The 18,821-nt window shown below is 43.6% G+C and overlaps 2 protein-coding genes across 3 annotated transcripts in view; both read left to right on the top strand.

The window, feature by feature from the left end:
• Positions 1 to 18,821, top strand: part of LOC138976489 (transcription intermediary factor 1-beta-like) — a 433,321-nt gene that overhangs the window by 284,125 nt on the left and 130,375 nt on the right. The gene's annotated exons all lie outside the window — the stretch shown is intronic.
• Positions 7,938 to 17,686, top strand: LOC138977467 (sulfotransferase 1C2-like). The gene is made up of 5 exons (XM_070350333.1): positions 7,938 to 8,082; positions 9,760 to 10,086; positions 10,435 to 10,538; positions 11,186 to 11,372; positions 17,120 to 17,686. The coding sequence occupies exons 1-5, from the start codon at positions 7,995 to 7,997 to the stop codon at positions 17,254 to 17,256; spliced, it is 843 nt and encodes a 280-aa protein (XP_070206434.1). The 5' UTR covers positions 7,938 to 7,994; the 3' UTR covers positions 17,257 to 17,686.

The raw sequence follows: 18,821 nt of genomic DNA on the forward strand, positions 1-18,821 counted from the left end.
ACCGTATACTCGAAGCATCGTCAGTCCACCGCTCATGGCAAAGGCAGTGAAATTGACAAGAAGAGCGGGGTAGTAGTTGCGCTAAGAAGGATAGCACGCTTTTCTGTACCTCTCTTTGTTTTAACTTTTTGAGCGTGTTTTTAATCCAAACATATCATATCTATATGTTTTTGGAATCAGGAACCGACAAGGAATAAGCTGAAAGTGTTTTTAAATTGATTTCGACAATTTAATTTTGATCATAATTTTTATATATTTAATTTTCAGAGCTTGTTTTTAATCCAAATATAACATATTTATATGTTTTTGGAATCAGAAAATGATGGAGAATAAGATGAACGTAAATTTGGATCGTTTTATAAATTTTTATTTTTTTTTACAATTTTCCGATTTTTAATGACCAAAGTCATTAATTAATTTTTAAGCCACCAAGCTGAAATGCAATACCAAACCCCGGGCTTCGTCGAAGATTACTTGACCAAAATTTCAACCAATTTGGTTGAAAAATGAGAGCGTGACAGTGCCGCCTCAACTTTCACGAAAAGCCGGATATGACGTCATCAAAGACATTTATCAAAAAAATTAAAAAAACGTTCGGGGATATCAATCCCAGGAACTCTCATGTAAAATTTCATAAAGATCGGTCCAGTAGTTTGGTCTGAATCGCTCTACACACACACACAGACAGACAGACAGACAGACAGACAGACAGACAGACACACACACATACACCACGACCCTCGTCTCGATTCCCCCCTCTACGTTAAAATATTTAGTCAAAACTTGACTAAATATAAAAAGAGAAAAAACAAGTCGCGTAAGGCGAAAATACAATATTTAGTCAAGTAGCTGTCGAACTCACAGAATGAAACTGAACGCAATGCCATTTTTCAGCAAGACCGTATACTCGAAGCATCGTCAGTCCACCGCTCATGGCAAAGGCAGTGAAATTGACAAGAAGAGCGGGGTAGTAGTTGCGCTAAGAAGGATAGCACGCTTTTCTGTACCTCTCTTTGTTTTAACTTTCTGAGCGTGTTTTTAATCCAAACATATCATATCTATATGTTTTTGGAATCAGGAACCGACAAGGAATAAGATGAAAGTGTTTTTAAATTGATTTGGACAATGTAATTTTGATTATAATTTTTATATATTTAATTTTCAGAGCTTGTTTTTAATCCAAATATAAGATATTTATATGTTTTTGGAATCAGCAAATGATGGAGAATAAGATAAATGTAAATTTGGATCGTTTTATAAATTTTTATTTTTTTTTACAATTTTCAGATTTTTAATGACCAAAATCATTAATTAATTTTTAAGCCACCAAGCTGAAATGCAATACCGAAGTCCGAGCTTCGTCGAAGATTACTTGACCAAAATTTCAACCAATTTGGTTGAAAAATGAGGGCGTGAAAACATGAAAACCAAATGTCTGATAAAATACCGTGCTTTCATACCCAGGAACTGTCATGTAAAATTTCATGAAGATCGGTCCAACAGTTTTCTCTGAATCGCTCTACTCACACACACACACACACACACACACACACACACACACACACACACACACACACACACACACACACACACACACATACACCACGACCCTCGCCTCGATTCCCCGTCTATGTTAAAACATTATTTTAGGCCGAATAACCACAAAATGGGTCACCACTTGCCAACACATTGGAGTCACTACAGTTTGCACGTGAATTTAGTGCAGTGATCACCGTGTTGATGTCTGTGTCGAATAACGGGCAGCGCGAGTAGAGAAACTATGTCATATCATAGGGGAATCCCCTACCGGAGCAGGATCGGAGCGTGTGTGTGCAAGGGCAGGTGGAGAGCGGAGACAATTTCCTTGCTCCGCTCCGCGCTTGCTCCGCCCGTGTGTGAGCCCCGCTTAAGGATTTCAAATCTGATAAAATACCGTGCTTCCATGTTGTGTCATATGCCTTTTCCAAATCGAACAGAACGGACACGACATGCTCTCCGTTTACCAAAGCGTTACGAACAAATGATTCAAAACGAACCAAGTGATCGGTTGTGCTTTTATGTTTTCGAAAACCGCATTTGCATACCAGCGCTCATTGGTTAATAACAGGATATTCGATGATTATTTTCATTGGTCGACTGAAACGTTTTCCTCATTTTGAATAAAGTGGCAAACGGTTCTTCACTAATACCGAAAGGGAAAACTCCCGTGGGTAGCTTCCCTTTGCCGCACAATATTTACATATGTTTTTGACCAATGAGCGCTGGTATACATATTCGGTGCGGATGCATAATTAGACGCCGTGTGGATATTAGCGGCTCGCAAACGAAGATTCGTCTAAATGATGGTTAAAAACAACCTGCAGCGAACGGAAGCTGAAAACTAAAGGTGCATATAGTTCAAACAATCATTCAACTGTATTTATTTGACCTTACACAGACTGTAGGAAGAGGCAAACCGTCTTGAACAATATTTTTCCCCAGGAAGCGACTCCAAGAATACAGAAGACTCGAAGGTGAGTGACGTACCTTGTAGTCTTTCTGTGATAGTGGTCGTCCAGTGGACGATACCTTCCGCCTGTGGGCAGATCTGAGGTTGTGTACACTAGCAAGATCTAGATGTGGCACTTTTCAGCACGTGTAACGGGGAACGTGTACGGGTAACGTCATCAAATCTAGTTTTTACGTCATGCGTTTGCCTAGATCTGCAGTCTTGGTGGGAGCAAAACAACGTATGATTTGGAACATTGGAGGAAAAAAGTGAGTCACGGGTGACGCAATATCTACAGGTACGCGTACAGGTCTATGCTTCACGTTCGATCATCTAGAACACTGTATTACCTACACGACACTGATGTTATCTTTAAGAGCACTCGCCTGTTGGTGTAGATCATCAGGAAATTACACTCATTACAACTTTAATCCATGGGAACGCTTACCGCTAGGGGCCATCTTGGCTGTTTTCTTTGGAAAGTGAGTTTTTCGGTGAATTTATTTTACATACTTCCATCCGTGGAATTTTAGCCTCGTTCTCGTGGTAGAGGGAAAATATAAAAGCATGGAGTCGGAATAAGGGTCAGAAAGATGTAGATGTGTTACACACTCTCAGTGTTCCAGGAGTTGAATGATAAAATCGGTACACACTTCTTTCGTGGAAATGGGGGCCATTTTCTTCGTCCTGTCATGCTTTTGATCAAGGAGTATAGCCAATAATAACTAAACAAATGTAGCAGAGCTGCATCCCTTGGCTTGACCTCTTTTTGCGCGTCGAACATCTCGAGGGTCTCCACAATAAAACAAAATCTCTTGTTCTTCTGCGTTCATGGGCTAAAACTCCCACGTACACTCGTGTTTTTGCACGAGTCGATTTTTACGTGTATGACCGTTTTTACCCCTTCGTTTAGGCATATCCATACGCCGCTTTCGGAGGTAAAACAAAATCTCTTGTGATATTAAATAAGAAAATTGCAACAGTTTTTGTCGACAAAAACCGATAGCACTAGGACTAGAGCAGACTCGATACATGCCAGGTGTAGGCATAACATCAAAGCACTGAATCACCCCGATGGCAAACTGTAGCTATAAGCCGTTGAAGCTGGTGTGAGGTTTGCGTGTTCTAAAAGTCACGTGATCGTATAGGCGGTCCTTCATTCAGCCTCAAGTCGATTTCGCAAAGCCTTTTTTATTATTATTTTTTTTACCGAAAACGCAGTGCTAAAGCTTCGTGCGGCCAGCTTCACAAAGTAGACTTCGCCCAGTTAGGGACAGGTTATAGTGTCACAAAATGGTGCGGAGGGCCATAACAATTGGTTTCTTATTGCCTGGCTAAAAGGGGTTTTTAATTAAAAAAAAAAAAAGCTTGACTCGTTGAGTAAACCGCCTGTGAAACGTATGGGTCTTTGAAGCAGATCGAACGCTACTGCTGTAATTGAGAGACAGAGAAGCGTTCGTCGGTCAGTGTTGGTGCTGGGTCTTTATTGTCCGAACTGGGCCACTCCGGACACACTGAAACTGTGGCATGGTTGTGTACCGGCGTTCGTTTATGGAAATATCAGGGATGACCAAATCGTCCGCCCGATCGCCAGGGGCGAGTAAAAAATCCCCCGGGCTGGTAGAAACCGCCTGGCAACTGGCCAGTGACAATTCTGGTCAAATGCAACACTTGTGGTTGTAACATCGAGTTTCAAAGCCATATAAACAATGCAGATGCAGCAACTATATATATATATATATATATATATATATATAAAACATCAGAAATTGTGAAAGAAACAATTGAAAGTCAGCAGAGACTTTCTTCCGAGATTTGTTAAAATCTCTTAGCAGAGATAGAGAGAGAAATAAGTATCCCTTCACAGACAGCCTATTGGGAGCATCAGACCCTCCTCAAGGGGGACCGAGATTTACAGAGCAAAGTCCCTTTGAGGGGGACGTATCGCAAGGTAATCTAGTCCTGAGGAGGACCATTGTATTTGTACCTAGACCAGACACGTGTTTCGACACTATTGTGTCTCATCAGTGGTCAGGTGGTACTGATGGCGAGAGTTGTCAACCCATGGTATCCAACTAAGAAGCAAACCATTCTCTGAATGGTAGCTTCTGTTGGCATGGGAGACCACCCTCATCTGACAACCCCAAGAGGATATCTGTGAAGGGAAACACTTTGATTTAAGGCCAAAGTGTAGAATTGATATTTATTAAGAAAGAATTTAGAAATTTAGACAAGATTTAACCAAGAAATTAGGTTAAAACAAGGGAAATTTGAAAAAGCCTAAAGGGAGGTAACTCTGTACCAGCCTGCAGATCCAGAAATGGATACGCGAACAAGTTAGATCTAATTTTGAAAAGGTTAAACAGGAAAAGCGGTCAACTTTTCACTGCTGTTCAACACAGGACTTGGTAAAGAAGAAGTTTTCTGCTTTATTCAATTGGATCGCTTTAAAGGCGATGCAACTTTCACGGTGACCACATTATAAAACATCAGAAATTGTGAAAGAAACAATTGAAAGTCAGCAGAGACTTTCTTCCGAGATTTGTTAAAATCTCTTAGCAGAGATAGAGAGAGAAATAAGTATCCCTTCACAGACAGCCTATTGGGAGCATCAGACCCTCCTCAAGGGGGACCGAGATTTACAGAGCAAAGTCCCTTTGTGGGGGACGTATCGCAAGGTAATCTAGTCCTGAGGAGGACCATTGTATTTGTACCTAGACCAGACACGTGTTTCGACACTATTGTGTCTCATCAGTGGTCAGGTGGTACTGATGGCGAGAGTTGTCAACCCATGGTATCCAACTAAGAAGCAAACCATTCATTTATATATATAAAACATCATTTATATATATAAAACATTCATTTATATATATAAAACATCAGAAATTGTGAAAGAAACAATTGAAAGTCAGCAGAGACTTTCTTCCGAGATTTGTTAAAATCTCTTAGCAGAGAAAGAGAGAGAAATAAGTATCCCTTCACAGACAGCCTATTGGGAGCATCAGACCCTCCTCAAGGGGGACCGAGATTTACAGAGCAAAGTCCCTTTGTGGGGGACGTATCGCAAGGTAATCTAGTCCTGAGGAGGACCATTGTATTTGTACCTAGACCAGACACGTGTTTCGACACTATTGTGTCTCATCAGTGGTCAGGTGGTACTGATGGCGAGAGTTGTCAACCCATGGTATCCAACTAAGAAGCAAACCATTCTCTGAATGGTAGCTTCTGTTGGCATGGGAGACTACCCTCATCTGACAAACCCAAGAGGATCTCTGTGAAGGGAAACACTTTGATTTAAGGCCAAAGTGTAGAATTGATATTTATTAAGAAAGAATTTAGAAATTTAGACAAGTTTTAACCAAGAAATTAGGTTAAAACAAGGGAAATTTGAAAAAGCCTAAAGGGAGGTAACTCTGTACCAGCCTGCAGATCCAGAAATGGATACGCGAACAAGTTAGATCTAATTTTGAAAAGGTTAAACAGGAAAAGCGGTCAACTTTTCACTGCTGTTCAACACAGGACTTGGTAAAGAAGAAGTTTTCTGCTTTGTTCAATTGGATCGCTTTAAAGGCGATGCAACTTTCACGGTGACCACATTATAAAACATCAGAAATTGTGAAAGAAACAATTGAAAGTCAGCAGAGACTTTCTTCCGAGATTTGTTAAAATCTCTTAGCAGAGAAAGAGAGAGAAATAAGTAGAGGTTACATGCCGAGTCTCAGTGATTATCAAAAATAATGGTCGAAGTTAGCGGATCATGAAAAATGCGAGCTTTAGCGAGCTTTTTCATGACCGCGAACTGAGACCATTATTTTTTATAATCACTGAGACGAGGTGTGTAACCTCTTTATTCCTCCTTTCTTCAGTTATTCAAAGAAAAGAGGAGGTTTTTTGCGAAAGTTTGATCGAATCCTATTCACTCAACCAGTCAACCTGCGCAGGCGATCGATTAATGCGCGGTTGTATAGTTCCGTGCAAATCATTCCATTCTGTTAACACTTCTTGTCAGTTTTCCTATTTTGGACTAAAATCAAGTACACAGATATGCTGTTATTCTGCTGTGGCGGCAAAGACAGATATTGTGTGTTCTGTATATGTTTTGGTATCGGTTAGGATAATGTTCTTTCGTCAAATGGGACTAGCAGACGAACTTTTGCACCCGTGTTCCAACGTTAAAAACTGTATGAAGTTAAGTTTTCTGGGGAAAATAGTGTATGAAACCGCTTTATGTTGTTTAAATTGATGAGATGTGTGCATTTGGTTGCGTGTGATCTGTTTATTAAATGAAATATTGTTGAAAACTGACCGTCGGATTGCAGTCTGTTGTTGAAGAAACTGAGTGAAAAGAAGGGGAACTACTCTTGTCGCTAGACAAAGTATGAGTTACTTGCCTTGGGAAATTGCTTGTGATGAACGTCTGATCTAGATTCAGAAAACAACCGAACTCATGGATTTTATATGGAGATTCATGTGTTCAGGCCTGTAGTTGTTAATTCAAATGCGGTATGTTTGTATTGTTTGCTCCAGAGATGTATACTTCGTACATTAGAGCGTTCGGAACTTTTCAGTCGCAAAAAGTAGTACCGAAACAGAACAGCTTCTCAACCCATTGCACTATCGAGGATTCAGGCTGTTGCTGGGTCGTTATTTGTTTGGTTGCTGGGTCATTATCGAAAAATAACTACCCCTACAAGTTTACAGAGGTAAAGAAGCAGAGGGGGGAATAACTATCCCTTCACAGACAGCCTATTGGGAGCATCAGACCCTCCTCAAGGGGGACCGAGATTTACAGAGCAAAGTCCCTTTGTGGGGGACGTATCGCAAGGTAATCTAGTCCTGAGGAGGACCATTGTATTTGTACCTAGACCAGACACGTGTTTCGACACTATTGTGTCTCATCAGTGGTCAGGTGGTACTGATGGCGAGAGTTGTCAACCCATGGTATCCAACTAAGAAGCAAACCATTCTCTGAATGGTAGCTTCTGTTGGCATGGGAGACTACCCTCATCTGACAAACCCAAGAGGATCTCTGTGAAGGGAAACACTTTGATTTAAGGCCAAAGTGTAGAATTGATATTTATTAAGAAAGAATTTAGAAATTTAGACAAGTTTTAACCAAGAAATTAGGTTAAAACAAGGGAAATTTGAAAAAGCCTAAAGGGAGGTAACTCTGTACCAGCCTGCAGATCCAGAAATGGATACGCGAACAAGTTAGATCTAATTTTGAAAAGGTTAAACAGGAAAAGCGGTCAACTTTTCTGTCTCTGGTTTGCTATATATATATGGACCGGGCCAACGACATTTCTGGCGGGCTAGTAACTTCCTTGAAGCTACTCGCCCGGCTGGCGAGTTATAATTTTGAGATTTGGCCATCCCTGAGAATCTTTTAACGTTGACATAGCTGTGGCTGTGATTTCAGTTGGGAGGCCTGGACATCATGAGGGTGCCTGACGGGGAGGGAAGCCTCATCACTCTGGCTAAGTTTTTTGGCGGTTGGACTGCTCCCATGCCGGCACTTCCGGCCCAGGTGGTTCGATCGCAAAGCTTCACCTTCCATGACAGTGACGTCATCTTACTGGGATACGCCAAATCGGGTCAGTATTTAGCGTGTATTCTTTTCACCAATCAAAATACAAAAAAAGTTAGATAGGATCACCTATGGATGTCAGGTTCGGAGCAAAATATCATTTGTGTCATTGCAATCTATGTGAAGAGGGGGAGGGAGAGGGAGAGGGAGAGAGAGAGAGAGAGAGAGAGAGAGAGAGAGAGAGAGAGAGAGAGAGAGAGAGACAGACAGACAGACAGACAGACAGACTGTCTAGACAGAGAGTGAGTGATAGACAGACAGACAGACAGACAGACAGACAGACAGACAGAGAGACAGAAAGTGAGTGATAGACAGACAGACAGAGAGTGATAGACAGACAGACAGACAGAGAGTGAGTGATAGACAGAGAGTAAGTGACAGACAGACAGACAGACTGTCTAGACAGAGAGTGAGTGATAGACAGACAGACAGAGAGACAGACAGACAGAGAGACAGAGAGTGAGTAATAGACAGACAGACAGAGAGTGATAGACAGACAGACAGACAGAGAGTGATAAACAGACAGACAGAGAGTGAGTGATAGACAGACAGACAGACAGACAGAGAGTGAGTGATAGACAGACAGACAGACAGACAGAGAGTGAGTGATAGACAGACAGACAGAGAGTGAGTGATAGACAGACAGACAGAGAGTGAGTGATAGACAGACATACAGAGAGAGAGAGTGATAGACAGACAGACAGAGAGTGAGTGATAGACAGACAGAGAGAGAGTGATAGACAGACAGACAGACAGAGTGTGAGTGATAGACAGACAGACAGAGAGTGAGTGATAGACAGACAGACAGACAGAGAGTGAGTGATAGACAGACATACAGAGAGAGAGTGATAGACAGACAGACAGAGAGTGAGTGATAGACAGACATACAGAGAGAGAGTGATAGACAGACAGACAGAGTGTGAGTGATAGACAGACAGACAGAGAGTGAGTGATAGACAGACAGACAGAGAGTGAGTGATAGACAGAGAGTGAGTGATAGACAGACAGAGAGTGAGTGATAGACAGACATACAGAGAGAGAGAGTGATAGACAGACAGACAGAGAGTGAGTGATAGACAGACAGACAGAGAGAGAGTGATAGACAGACAGACAGAGTGTGAGTGATAGACAGACAGACAGAGAGTGAGTGATAGACAGACAGACAGAGAGTGAGTGATAGACAGAGAGTGAGTGATAGACAGAGAGTGAGTGATAGACAGACAGAGAGTGAGTGATAGACAGACAGACAGAGAGGGGGTGATAGACAGAGAGTGAGTGATAGACAGAAAGTGAGTGATAGACAGAGAGTGAGTGATAGACAGAGAGTGAGTGATAGACAGACAGACAGAGAGTGAGTGATAGACAGACAGAGAGAGAGTGATAGACAGACAGACAGAGAGTGAGTGATAGACAGAGAGGGAGTGATAGACAGAGAGTGAGTGATAGACAGAGAGTGAGTGATAGACAGAGAGTGAGTGATAGATATAGAGGAAGTGATAGACAGAGAGGGAGTGATAGACAGAGAGTGAGTGATAGCATAGAGGTCGAGAGAGAGGGAGGGGGTAGAGAAAGAGAAAGAGAGACAGGGAAAGAGAGGGAAAGGGAGAAACACTGAGACAGACACATAGAGAATGACTTCAGCCTGTCAGCAGTTTGACGCTGGGTGTATTGTACTCGTTGTCAGGGTCCCACTGGCTGTGGGAGATGGTCCACATGCTGATGAAAGGCAGGCCGGAGTACTGCACCACGCCAAAGGAACGGCTCATGCTCAGCTTCAGCACGCAGGAGTTCTTCGACACCCTCGACCCTCCCCGCGTCTTCAACTGCCACGCGCCCTGGCAGGGTCTCCCCCCGGCACTCAGGACATGCCAGAGCGAATGTCGCATGATCTATATCCTGCGCAACCCCCAGGACGTGGCCGTGTCTTACTACCACCAGCTCAGCAAGCAGAAGATCTTCGACTACGAGGGCAGCTTCCATGGCTACCTCGACCTCTTTCTGGAAGGAAAAGGTGGGACTGAACTGCGGTGGATCTTTGAAAACGATTGCAAAATGTTTTGAAAACTGTACCAATTGATTTAAAAGATCTGCTCCTTACGTACGATTTTGTAAATAAATCAAAACGATTGTGCTTTAGACTAAGCAAATCATTCTCCGTGAGAAATAGTCTCTTAAGAACGATTGACATTACATGATTTAACATTATTCATCTTTCTGTCCATACCAGGAAGGAATATAAACACTAATTCATACTACACAAATAATCAGTTGTGTCCTTCTCCCCATAAGCTGTTTAAAGCGAGTGACGCTAACATTCCACGATGACGTCCAAATGTGACTGTGGTGTGTTTGCTTGCAGTGCCTGGCGGGTCGTGGTTTGACTACGTGTTGGGGTGGGAGGAGACGATGAAGAACAGCCCCCACCTCCCCCTCCTCGTGCTGTACTATGAGGACACGAAGGAGGTGAGTGACGACTGTATTATGTTTGTTTTACTTCTGCGTTCGTTGTTCATGGCCGTCATTATCCTCAGGTCGATGGCTGTCATGAAGTCCGCAGTCTTCTGCAGTTAGGCAGCGGGTTCCCAGAGCTTGGTGCCAAGGCTTGGGTCTTCTGGCTAGTTACGACTGTCTAAAATGTCATACATCTTGAAAGACAGTTGGATTTATCATGCTCACAGGGCTGGGCTTTGGCGTCGGCAAAAGCTAAACATGATCGAGTGGTTGTACTTACCTAACGCTCACCTGATGTTCACAGGACACATTGGCTACCCGGAGGAAGGTGAACCAGTTCTTAGCCAAGGGTGACTGTACTAACTTAACTCCTAATAGAATACAGAACACAGAATATCTATTGCCCAAGGTTGGGAATTTGCCCTGACATTGCGGTTAAGATTTTATTCTTCTTTTTCTTCGTTCATGGGCCGAAACCCCGAACGCTATTACGTACATGACCTTTTTTTTAGGTAGCCATACACCGCTTTTGGGGGAGGAGATTTTCATTCAATTCAGCCAAGAACACCACAGCACACGCATATAATATAGACTGATTCAACGGTATCAATTAGAATACATACACCAACATTAATTTCACATTATTCTAATATTCACAGGACACGGTGGCCACCCTGAGGAAGGTGAACCAGTTCCTGGGTCTGGGTCGTAGCGAGGAGCTGCTGCGTGAGGTGGCAGACTGCTGCACCATCAGCAAGATGCGTCACATGGACCAGAACCTCGAGCACCATCTCAAGGACAACCCCAACGTCTCCAAGACTGGACAAAGCTTCATATACAGGAAAGGTAAACATCGTCCACTGCTTCCGTCATTGTGCTAGTTGTGGGATCTCCTAACAATGGCAACGTGTCATGGTGCTAGTTGTGTGATCTCCTAACAATGGCAACGTGTCAAGGTGCTAGTTGTGTGATCTCCTAACAATGGCAACGTGTCATTGTGCTAGTTGTGGGATCTCCTAACAAAGGCAACGTGCCAAGGTGCTATTTGTGTGATCTCCTAACAATGGCAACGTGTCATGGTGCTAGTTGTGGGATCTCCTAACAATGGCAACGTGTCATGGTGCTATTTGTGTGATCTCCTAACAATGGCAACGTGTCATGGTGCTAGTTGTGTGATCTCCTAACAATGGCAACGTGTCATTGTGCTAGTTGTGGGATCTCCTAACAATGGCAACGTGTCATGGTGCTAGTTGTGGGATCTCCTAACAATGGCAACGTGCCAAGGTGCTATTTGTGTGATCTCCTAACAATGGCAACGTGTCATTGTGCTAGTTGTGTGATCTCCTAACAATGGCAACGTGTCATTGTGCCAGGTGTGGGATCTCCTAACAATGGCAACGTGCCAAGGTGCTATTTGTGTGATCTCCTAACAATGGCAACGTGCCAAGGTGCTATTTGTGTGATCTCCTAACAATGGCAACGTGTCAAGGTGCTAGTTGTGGGATCTCCTAACAATGGCAACGTGTCAAGGTGCTAGTTGTGTGATCTCCTAACAATGGCAACGTGTCATTGTGCTAGTTGTGGGATCTCCTAACAATGGCAACGTGTCATTGTGCTAGTTGTGGGATCTCCTAACAATGGCAACGTGTCATTGTGCTAGTTGTGGGATCTCCTAACAAGGGCAACGTGTCATTGTGCTAGTTGTGGGATCTCCTAACAATGGCAACGTGCCAAGGTGCTATTTGTGTGATCTCCTAACAATGGCAACGTGTCAAGGTGCTAGTTGTGGGATCTCCTAACAATGGCAACGTGTCAAGGTGCTAGTTGTGTGATCTCCTAACAATGGCAACGTGTCATTGTGCTAGTTGTGGGATCTCCTAACAATGGCAACGTGTCATTGTGCTAGTTGTGGGATCTCCTAACAATGGCAACGTGTCAAGGTGCTAGTTGTGTGATCTCCTAACAATGGCAACGTTTCATTGTGCTAGTTGTGGGATCTCCTAACAAAGGCAACGTGCCAAGGTGCTATTTGTGTGATCTCCTAACAATGGCAACGTGTCATGGTGCTAGTTGTGGGATCTCCTAACAATGGCAATGTGTCATGGTGCTATTTGTGTGATCTCCTAACAATGGCAACGTGTCATGGTGCTAGTTGTGTGATCTCCTAACAATGGCAACGTGTCATTGTGCTAGTTGTGGGATCTCCTAACAATGGCAACGTGTCATGGTGCTAGTTGTGGGATCTCCTAACAATGGCAACGTGCCAAGGTGCTATTTGTGTGATCTCCTAACAATGGCAACGTGTCATTGTGCTAGTTGTGTGATCTCCTAACAAAGGCAATGTGTCATTGTGCCAGGTGTGGGATCTCCTAACAATGGCAACGTGCCAAGGTGCTATTTGTGTGATCTCCTAACAATGGCAACGTGCCAAGGTGCTATTTGTGTGATCTCCTAACAATGGTAACGTGTCAAGGTGCTAGTTGTGGGATCTCCTAACAATGGCAACGTGGCAAGGTGCTAGTTGTGTGATCTCCTAACAATGGCAACGTGTCATTGTGCTAGTTGTGGGATCTCCTAACAATGGCAACGTGTCATTGTGCTAGTTGTGGGATCTCCTAACAATGGCAACGTGTCATTGTGCTAGTTGTGGGATCTCCTAACAATGGCAACGTGTCATTGTGCTAGTTGTGGGATCTCCTAACAATGGCAACGTGCCAAGATGCTATTTGTGTGATCTCCTAACAATGGCAACGTGTCATTGTGCTAGTTGTGGGATCTCATAACAATGGCAACGTGTCATTGTGCTAGTTGTGGGATCTCCTAACAATGGCAACGTGTCAAGGTGCTAGTTGTGTGATCTCCTAACAATGGCAACGTGTCAAGGTGCTAGTTGTGTGATCTAACAATGGCAACGTGCCAAGGTGCTATTTGTGTGATCTCCTAACAATGGCAACTTGTCAAGGTGCTAGTTGTGGGATCTCCTAACAATGGCAACGTGTCATTGTGCTAGTTGTGGGATCTCCTAACAATGGCAACGTGTCATTGTGCTAGTTGTGTGATCTCCTAACAATGGCAACGTGTCATGGTGCTAGTTGTGGGATCTCCTAACAATGGCAACGTGTCATTGTGCTAGGTGTGGGATCTCCTAACAATGGCAACGTGTCATTGTGCTAGTTGTGGGATCTCCTAACAATGGCAACGTGTCATTGTGCTAGGTGTGGGATCTCCTAACAATGGCAACGTGTCATTGTGCTAGTTGTGTGATCTCCTAACAATGGCAACGTGTCATTGTGCTAGATGTGGGATCTCCTAACAATGGCAACGTGTCATTGTGTTAGTTGTGGGATCTCCTAACAATGGCAACGTGTCATTGTGCTAGGTGTGGGATCTCCTAACAATGGCAACGTGTCATTGTGCTAGTTGTGGGATCTCCTAACAATGGCAACGTGTCATTGTGCTAGTTGTGTGATCTCCTAACAATGGCAACGTGTCAAGGTGCTAGATGTGGGATCTCCTAACAATGGCAACGTATAAAATTTCATCTCACACGGCATCACTGCAGAGCGCCTAGAACTGTACCCACGGAATATGCGCGATATAAGCCTCATTGATTGATTGATTGATAGTTGTGTGATCTCCTAATAATGGCAACGTGCCAAGGTGCTATTTGTGTGATCTCCTAACAATGGCAACGTGTCAAGGTGCTAGTTGTGGGATCTCCTAACAATGGCAACGTGGCAAGGTGCTAGTTGTGTGATCTCCTAACAATGGCAACGTGTCATTGTGCTAGTTGTGGGATCTCCTAACAACGGCAACGTGTCATTGTGCTAGTTGTGGGATCTCCTAACAATGGCAACGTGTCATTGTGCTAGTTGTGGGATCTCCTAACAATGGCAACGTGTCATTGTGCTAGTTGTGGGATCTCCTAACAATGGCAACGTGCCAAGATGCTATTTGTGTGATTTCCTAACAATGGCAACGTGTCATTGTGCTAGTTGTGGGATCTCCTAACAATGGCAACGTGTCATTGTGCTAGTTGTGGGATCTCCTAACAATGGCAACGTGTCATTGTGCTAGTTGTGTGATCTCCTAACAATGGCAACGTGTCAAGGTGCTAGTTGTGTGATCTCCTAACAATGGCAACGTGCCAAGGTGCTATTTGTGTGATCTCCTAACAATGGCAACGTGTCAAGGTGCTAGTTGTGGGATCTCCTAAAAATGGCAACGTGTCATTGTGCTAGTTGTGGGATCTCCTAACAATGGCAACGTGTCATTGTGCTAGTTGTGTGATCTCCTAACAATGGCAACGTGTCAAGGTGCTAGTTGTGGGATCTCCTAACAATGGCAACGTGTCATTGTGCTAGGTGTGGGATCTCCTAACAATGGCAATGTGTCATTGTGCTAGTTGTGGGATCTCCTAACAATGGCAACGTGTCATTGTGCTAGGTGTGGGATCTCCTAACAATGGCAACGTGTCATTGTGCTAGTTGTGTGATCTCCTAACAATGGCAACGTGTCATTGTGCTAGTTGTGTGATCTCCTAACAATGGCAACGTGTCATTGTGCTAGTTGTGGGATCTCCTAACAATGGCAACGTGTCATTGTGCTAGTTGTGTGATCTCCTAACAATGGCAACGTGTCAATGTGTTAGTTGTGGGATCTCCTAACAATGGCAACGTGTCATGGTGCTAGTTGTGTGATCTCCTAACAATGGCAACGTGTCATGGTGCTATTTGTGGGATCTCCTAACAATGGCAACGTGTCATTGTGCTAGTTGTGGGATCTCCTAACAATGGCAACGTGTCATTGTGCTAGTTGTGGGATCTCCTAACAATGGCAACGTGTCAAGGTGCTAGTTGTGGGATCTCCTAACAATGGCAACGTGTCAAGGTGCTAGTTGTGGGATCTCCTAACAATGGCAACGTGTCATTGTGCTAGTTGTGTGATCTCCTAACAATGGCAACGTGTCAAGGTGCTAGTTGTGGGATCTCCTAACAATGGCAACGTGTCATTGTGCTAGTTGTGTGATCTCCTAACAATGGCAACGTGTCATTGTGCTAGTTGTGTGATCTCCTAACAATGGCAACGTGTCAAGGTGCTAGTTGTGGGATCTCCTAACAATGGCAACGTATAAAATTTCATCTCACACGGCATCACTGCAGAGCGCCTAGAACTGTACCCACGGAATATGCGCGATATAAGCCTCATTGATTGATTGATTGATAGTTGTGTGATCTCCTAACAATGGCAACGTGTCAAGGTGCTAGTTGTGTGATCTCCTAACAATGGCAACGTGTCAAGGTGCTAGTTGTGTGATCTCCTAACAATGGCAACGTGTCAAGGTGCTAGTTGTGTGATCTCCTAACAATGGCAACGTGTCAAGGTGCTAGTTGTGGGATCTCCTAACAATGGCAACGTGTCATTGTGCTAGTTGTGTGATCTCCTAACAATGGCAACGTGTCATTGTGCTAGTTGTGTGATCTCCTAACAATGGCAACGTGTCAAGGTGCTAGTTGTGTGATCTCCTAACAATGGCAACGTGTCATTGTGCTAGTTGTGGGATCTCCTAACAATGGCAACGTGTCAAGGTGCTAGTTGTGGGATCTCCTAACAATGGCAACGTGTCAAGGTGCTAGTTGTGGGATCTCCTAACAATGGCAACGTGTCAGACTATAAGGTGTCCAGTCATGGACACAGCTTTATGTACATGAAAGGTACACACCAACTACTACTACTACTACTACTACTACTACTACTACTACTACTACTACTACCACTACTACTTCTACAACAACTACTACTACTATACTACTACTACTACCACTACTATTACTACTACCACTACTATTACCACTACCACTACTACCACCACTACTACCTCTACTACTACTACTACTACTACCACTACCACTTCCACTTGACCGGCACGGTGGCTTAGTGGTAAGGCGTCCGCCCTGTGATCGGGAGGTCGTGGGTTCGAACCCCGGCCGGGTCATACCTAAGACTTTAAAATTGGCAATCTAGTGGCTGCTCCGCCTGGCGTCTGGCATTATGGGGTTAGTGCTAGGACTGGTTGGTCCGGTGTCAGAATTATGTGACTGGGTGAGACATGAAGCCTGTGCTGCGACTTTTGTCTTGTGTGTGGCGCACGTTATATGTCAAAGCAGCACCGCCCTGATATGGCCCTTCGTGGTCGGCTGGGCGTTAAGCAAACAAACAAACAAACAAACCACTTCCACTACTAGTACTACCACTTCTACTACTACTACTATAGCGCGAGTCCCATCAGTAGGCTCCAAGCGCTTTACAATTTCATTCTAAAACCAAACGACCAAACATTTAGCATACAAAGCATACACATAACTGAGACAAAACAACAACAACAAAAACACCTAGTAAACTGGGCTTACATGACAAAAGATAAGTTACACACACACACACACACACACACACACACACACACACACACACACACACACACACACACACACTCACACACACCCCCCCACACACACACACACACATGGAAACAAAACTCATGATAATGTTCGAAATAATGTCTCACACCTTGTGTTTTTTTTGGTCTCCCACAGGTCAAGTGGGTGATTGGAAGAACTATTTCTCCGTACCAGACAACAACCGATTCGAGAGAATGATCAAAACGAAGCTGAAAAATTCGTCCCTTGTCTTCAGATACGAACTGGAAGGAGAAAATGCTGAAGATCTCTGATGATCTGTGTCTGAGTGTCCGTATGAGATAAATATGTGCGTCAGTGCAGCTTCATTAAAGTCAGCTGATCGTCTTTTACCAAAGAAGGAGTATGACTATCTGAATGAGTGTGTCGAGCTTCGTCTTCTACTAAATAAGGAGTATGGCTATCAGAATGAGGGTGTCGAGCTTCGTCTTCTTCCAAAGAATAAGTATGGCTACCCGAATGAGGACGTCGAAACATTGTCTTCTAATAAAATAAGGAGTATGGCTATCTGAATGAGGACGTCGAGCTTCGTCTTCTTCCAAAGAAGGAGTATGGCTATCTGAATGAGGACGTCGAAGCTTTGTCTTCCACTAAAAAAGGAGTATGGCTACCTGAATGAGGACGTCGAATCTTCGTCTTCTACGAAATAAGGAGTATGGCTACCTGAACGAGGACGTCGAAGCTTCGTCTAAGGAGTATGGCTACCTGAATGAGGACGTCGAAGTTTCGTCTTCTACGAAATAAGGAGTATGGCTATCTGAACGAGGACGTCGAAGCTTCTTTCTTTCTTTCTTTATTTGGTGTTTAACGTCGTTTTCAACCACGAAGGTTATATCGCGACGGGGAAAGGGGGGGGGGGGGGGGGGGAGATGGGATAGAGCAACTTGTTAATTGTTTCTTGTTCACAAAAGCACTAATAAAAAAATTGCTCCAGGGGCTTGCAACGTAGTACAATATATGACCTTACTGGGAGAATGCAAGTTTCCAGTACAAAGGACTTAACATTTCTTACATACTGCTTGACCGTCGAAGCTTCGTCTTCTACGAAATAAGGAGTATGGCTACCTGAATACGTGTGTCTTAACTCCATCGGAGTCGATGGATTACGTTTTCCAAAGAAGGAAATTTGCTTTTTGATTGGAATCACGTGAGCTTGATGATTAGAGAGTGTGTTGGATTTGATGCGAAACTTCCTGACAGAACAACTGAGAACTGATAGCATCTCATGTCGCTTTTTGTTTGGTATCGAATTGAATTGTACCCATACGGTCAAGACAACAACATTATTTTGGAGTTGTTGATGAAACCGAAGCTAGGCTCCGGATGTAGGCAAGTTTGAGGCATGGTAAAGTATGTGCAATTAAATCAATATTGCGACCATGTTCCGTTTAAGAAAAACATGCTTTTGGCGAAAAGAAAAAATGAAGATAAAGAAAAACGAAACAAGACGTTGGACAAGAACGATAGACTGTACTTCATTCATTGTGTGTATCAACTTACTTCAGCATTCCAAGACAGAGACAGCGTCAGTGCTGAGTCTCTTTCTTGACAAAATGGATCCCCTGCAATTGCAATCTTGCGTGTCTTCATTTTTTGTATGTAGGTATTCAGTGTCAGTGTTGCATTCAAGAATACAATAGCATCCACCTTGGTCAAGAAATCAAACTTCTGGGCAAAAGATTTATGGGCCCAGCTTTTCAAACGCAACACTGAATGCTTGGTCAGGTGAAAGTCTTTTTATCCTACATACGTGAGAGAGACACCCGTGAGATAATAATCGTTCAAATCACACGTGTGTATATCATGTAAACTAGGTCAT

This window comes from Littorina saxatilis, linkage group LG9, assembly GCF_037325665.1.
Source record: "Littorina saxatilis isolate snail1 linkage group LG9, US_GU_Lsax_2.0, whole genome shotgun sequence".
NCBI classification, from domain to species: Eukaryota; Metazoa; Mollusca; class Gastropoda; order Littorinimorpha; family Littorinidae; genus Littorina; species Littorina saxatilis.

What these genes read in the sequence shown, in the direction of transcription:
- LOC138977467 (XM_070350333.1), top strand. Translation starts at nt 7,995, where the DNA reads ATGCCGGCACTTCCGGCCCAGGTGGTTCGATCGCAAAGCTTCACCTTC. An exon ending in CCTCTTTCTGGAAGGAAAAG is followed by an intron (nt 10,087 to 10,434) that starts GTGGGACTGAAC and finishes GTTTGCTTGCAG; the next exon opens with TGCCTGGCGGGTCGTGGTTT. An exon ending in AAGCTTCATATACAGGAAAG is followed by an intron (nt 11,373 to 17,119) that starts GTAAACATCGTC and finishes GGTCTCCCACAG; the next exon opens with GTCAAGTGGGTGATTGGAAG.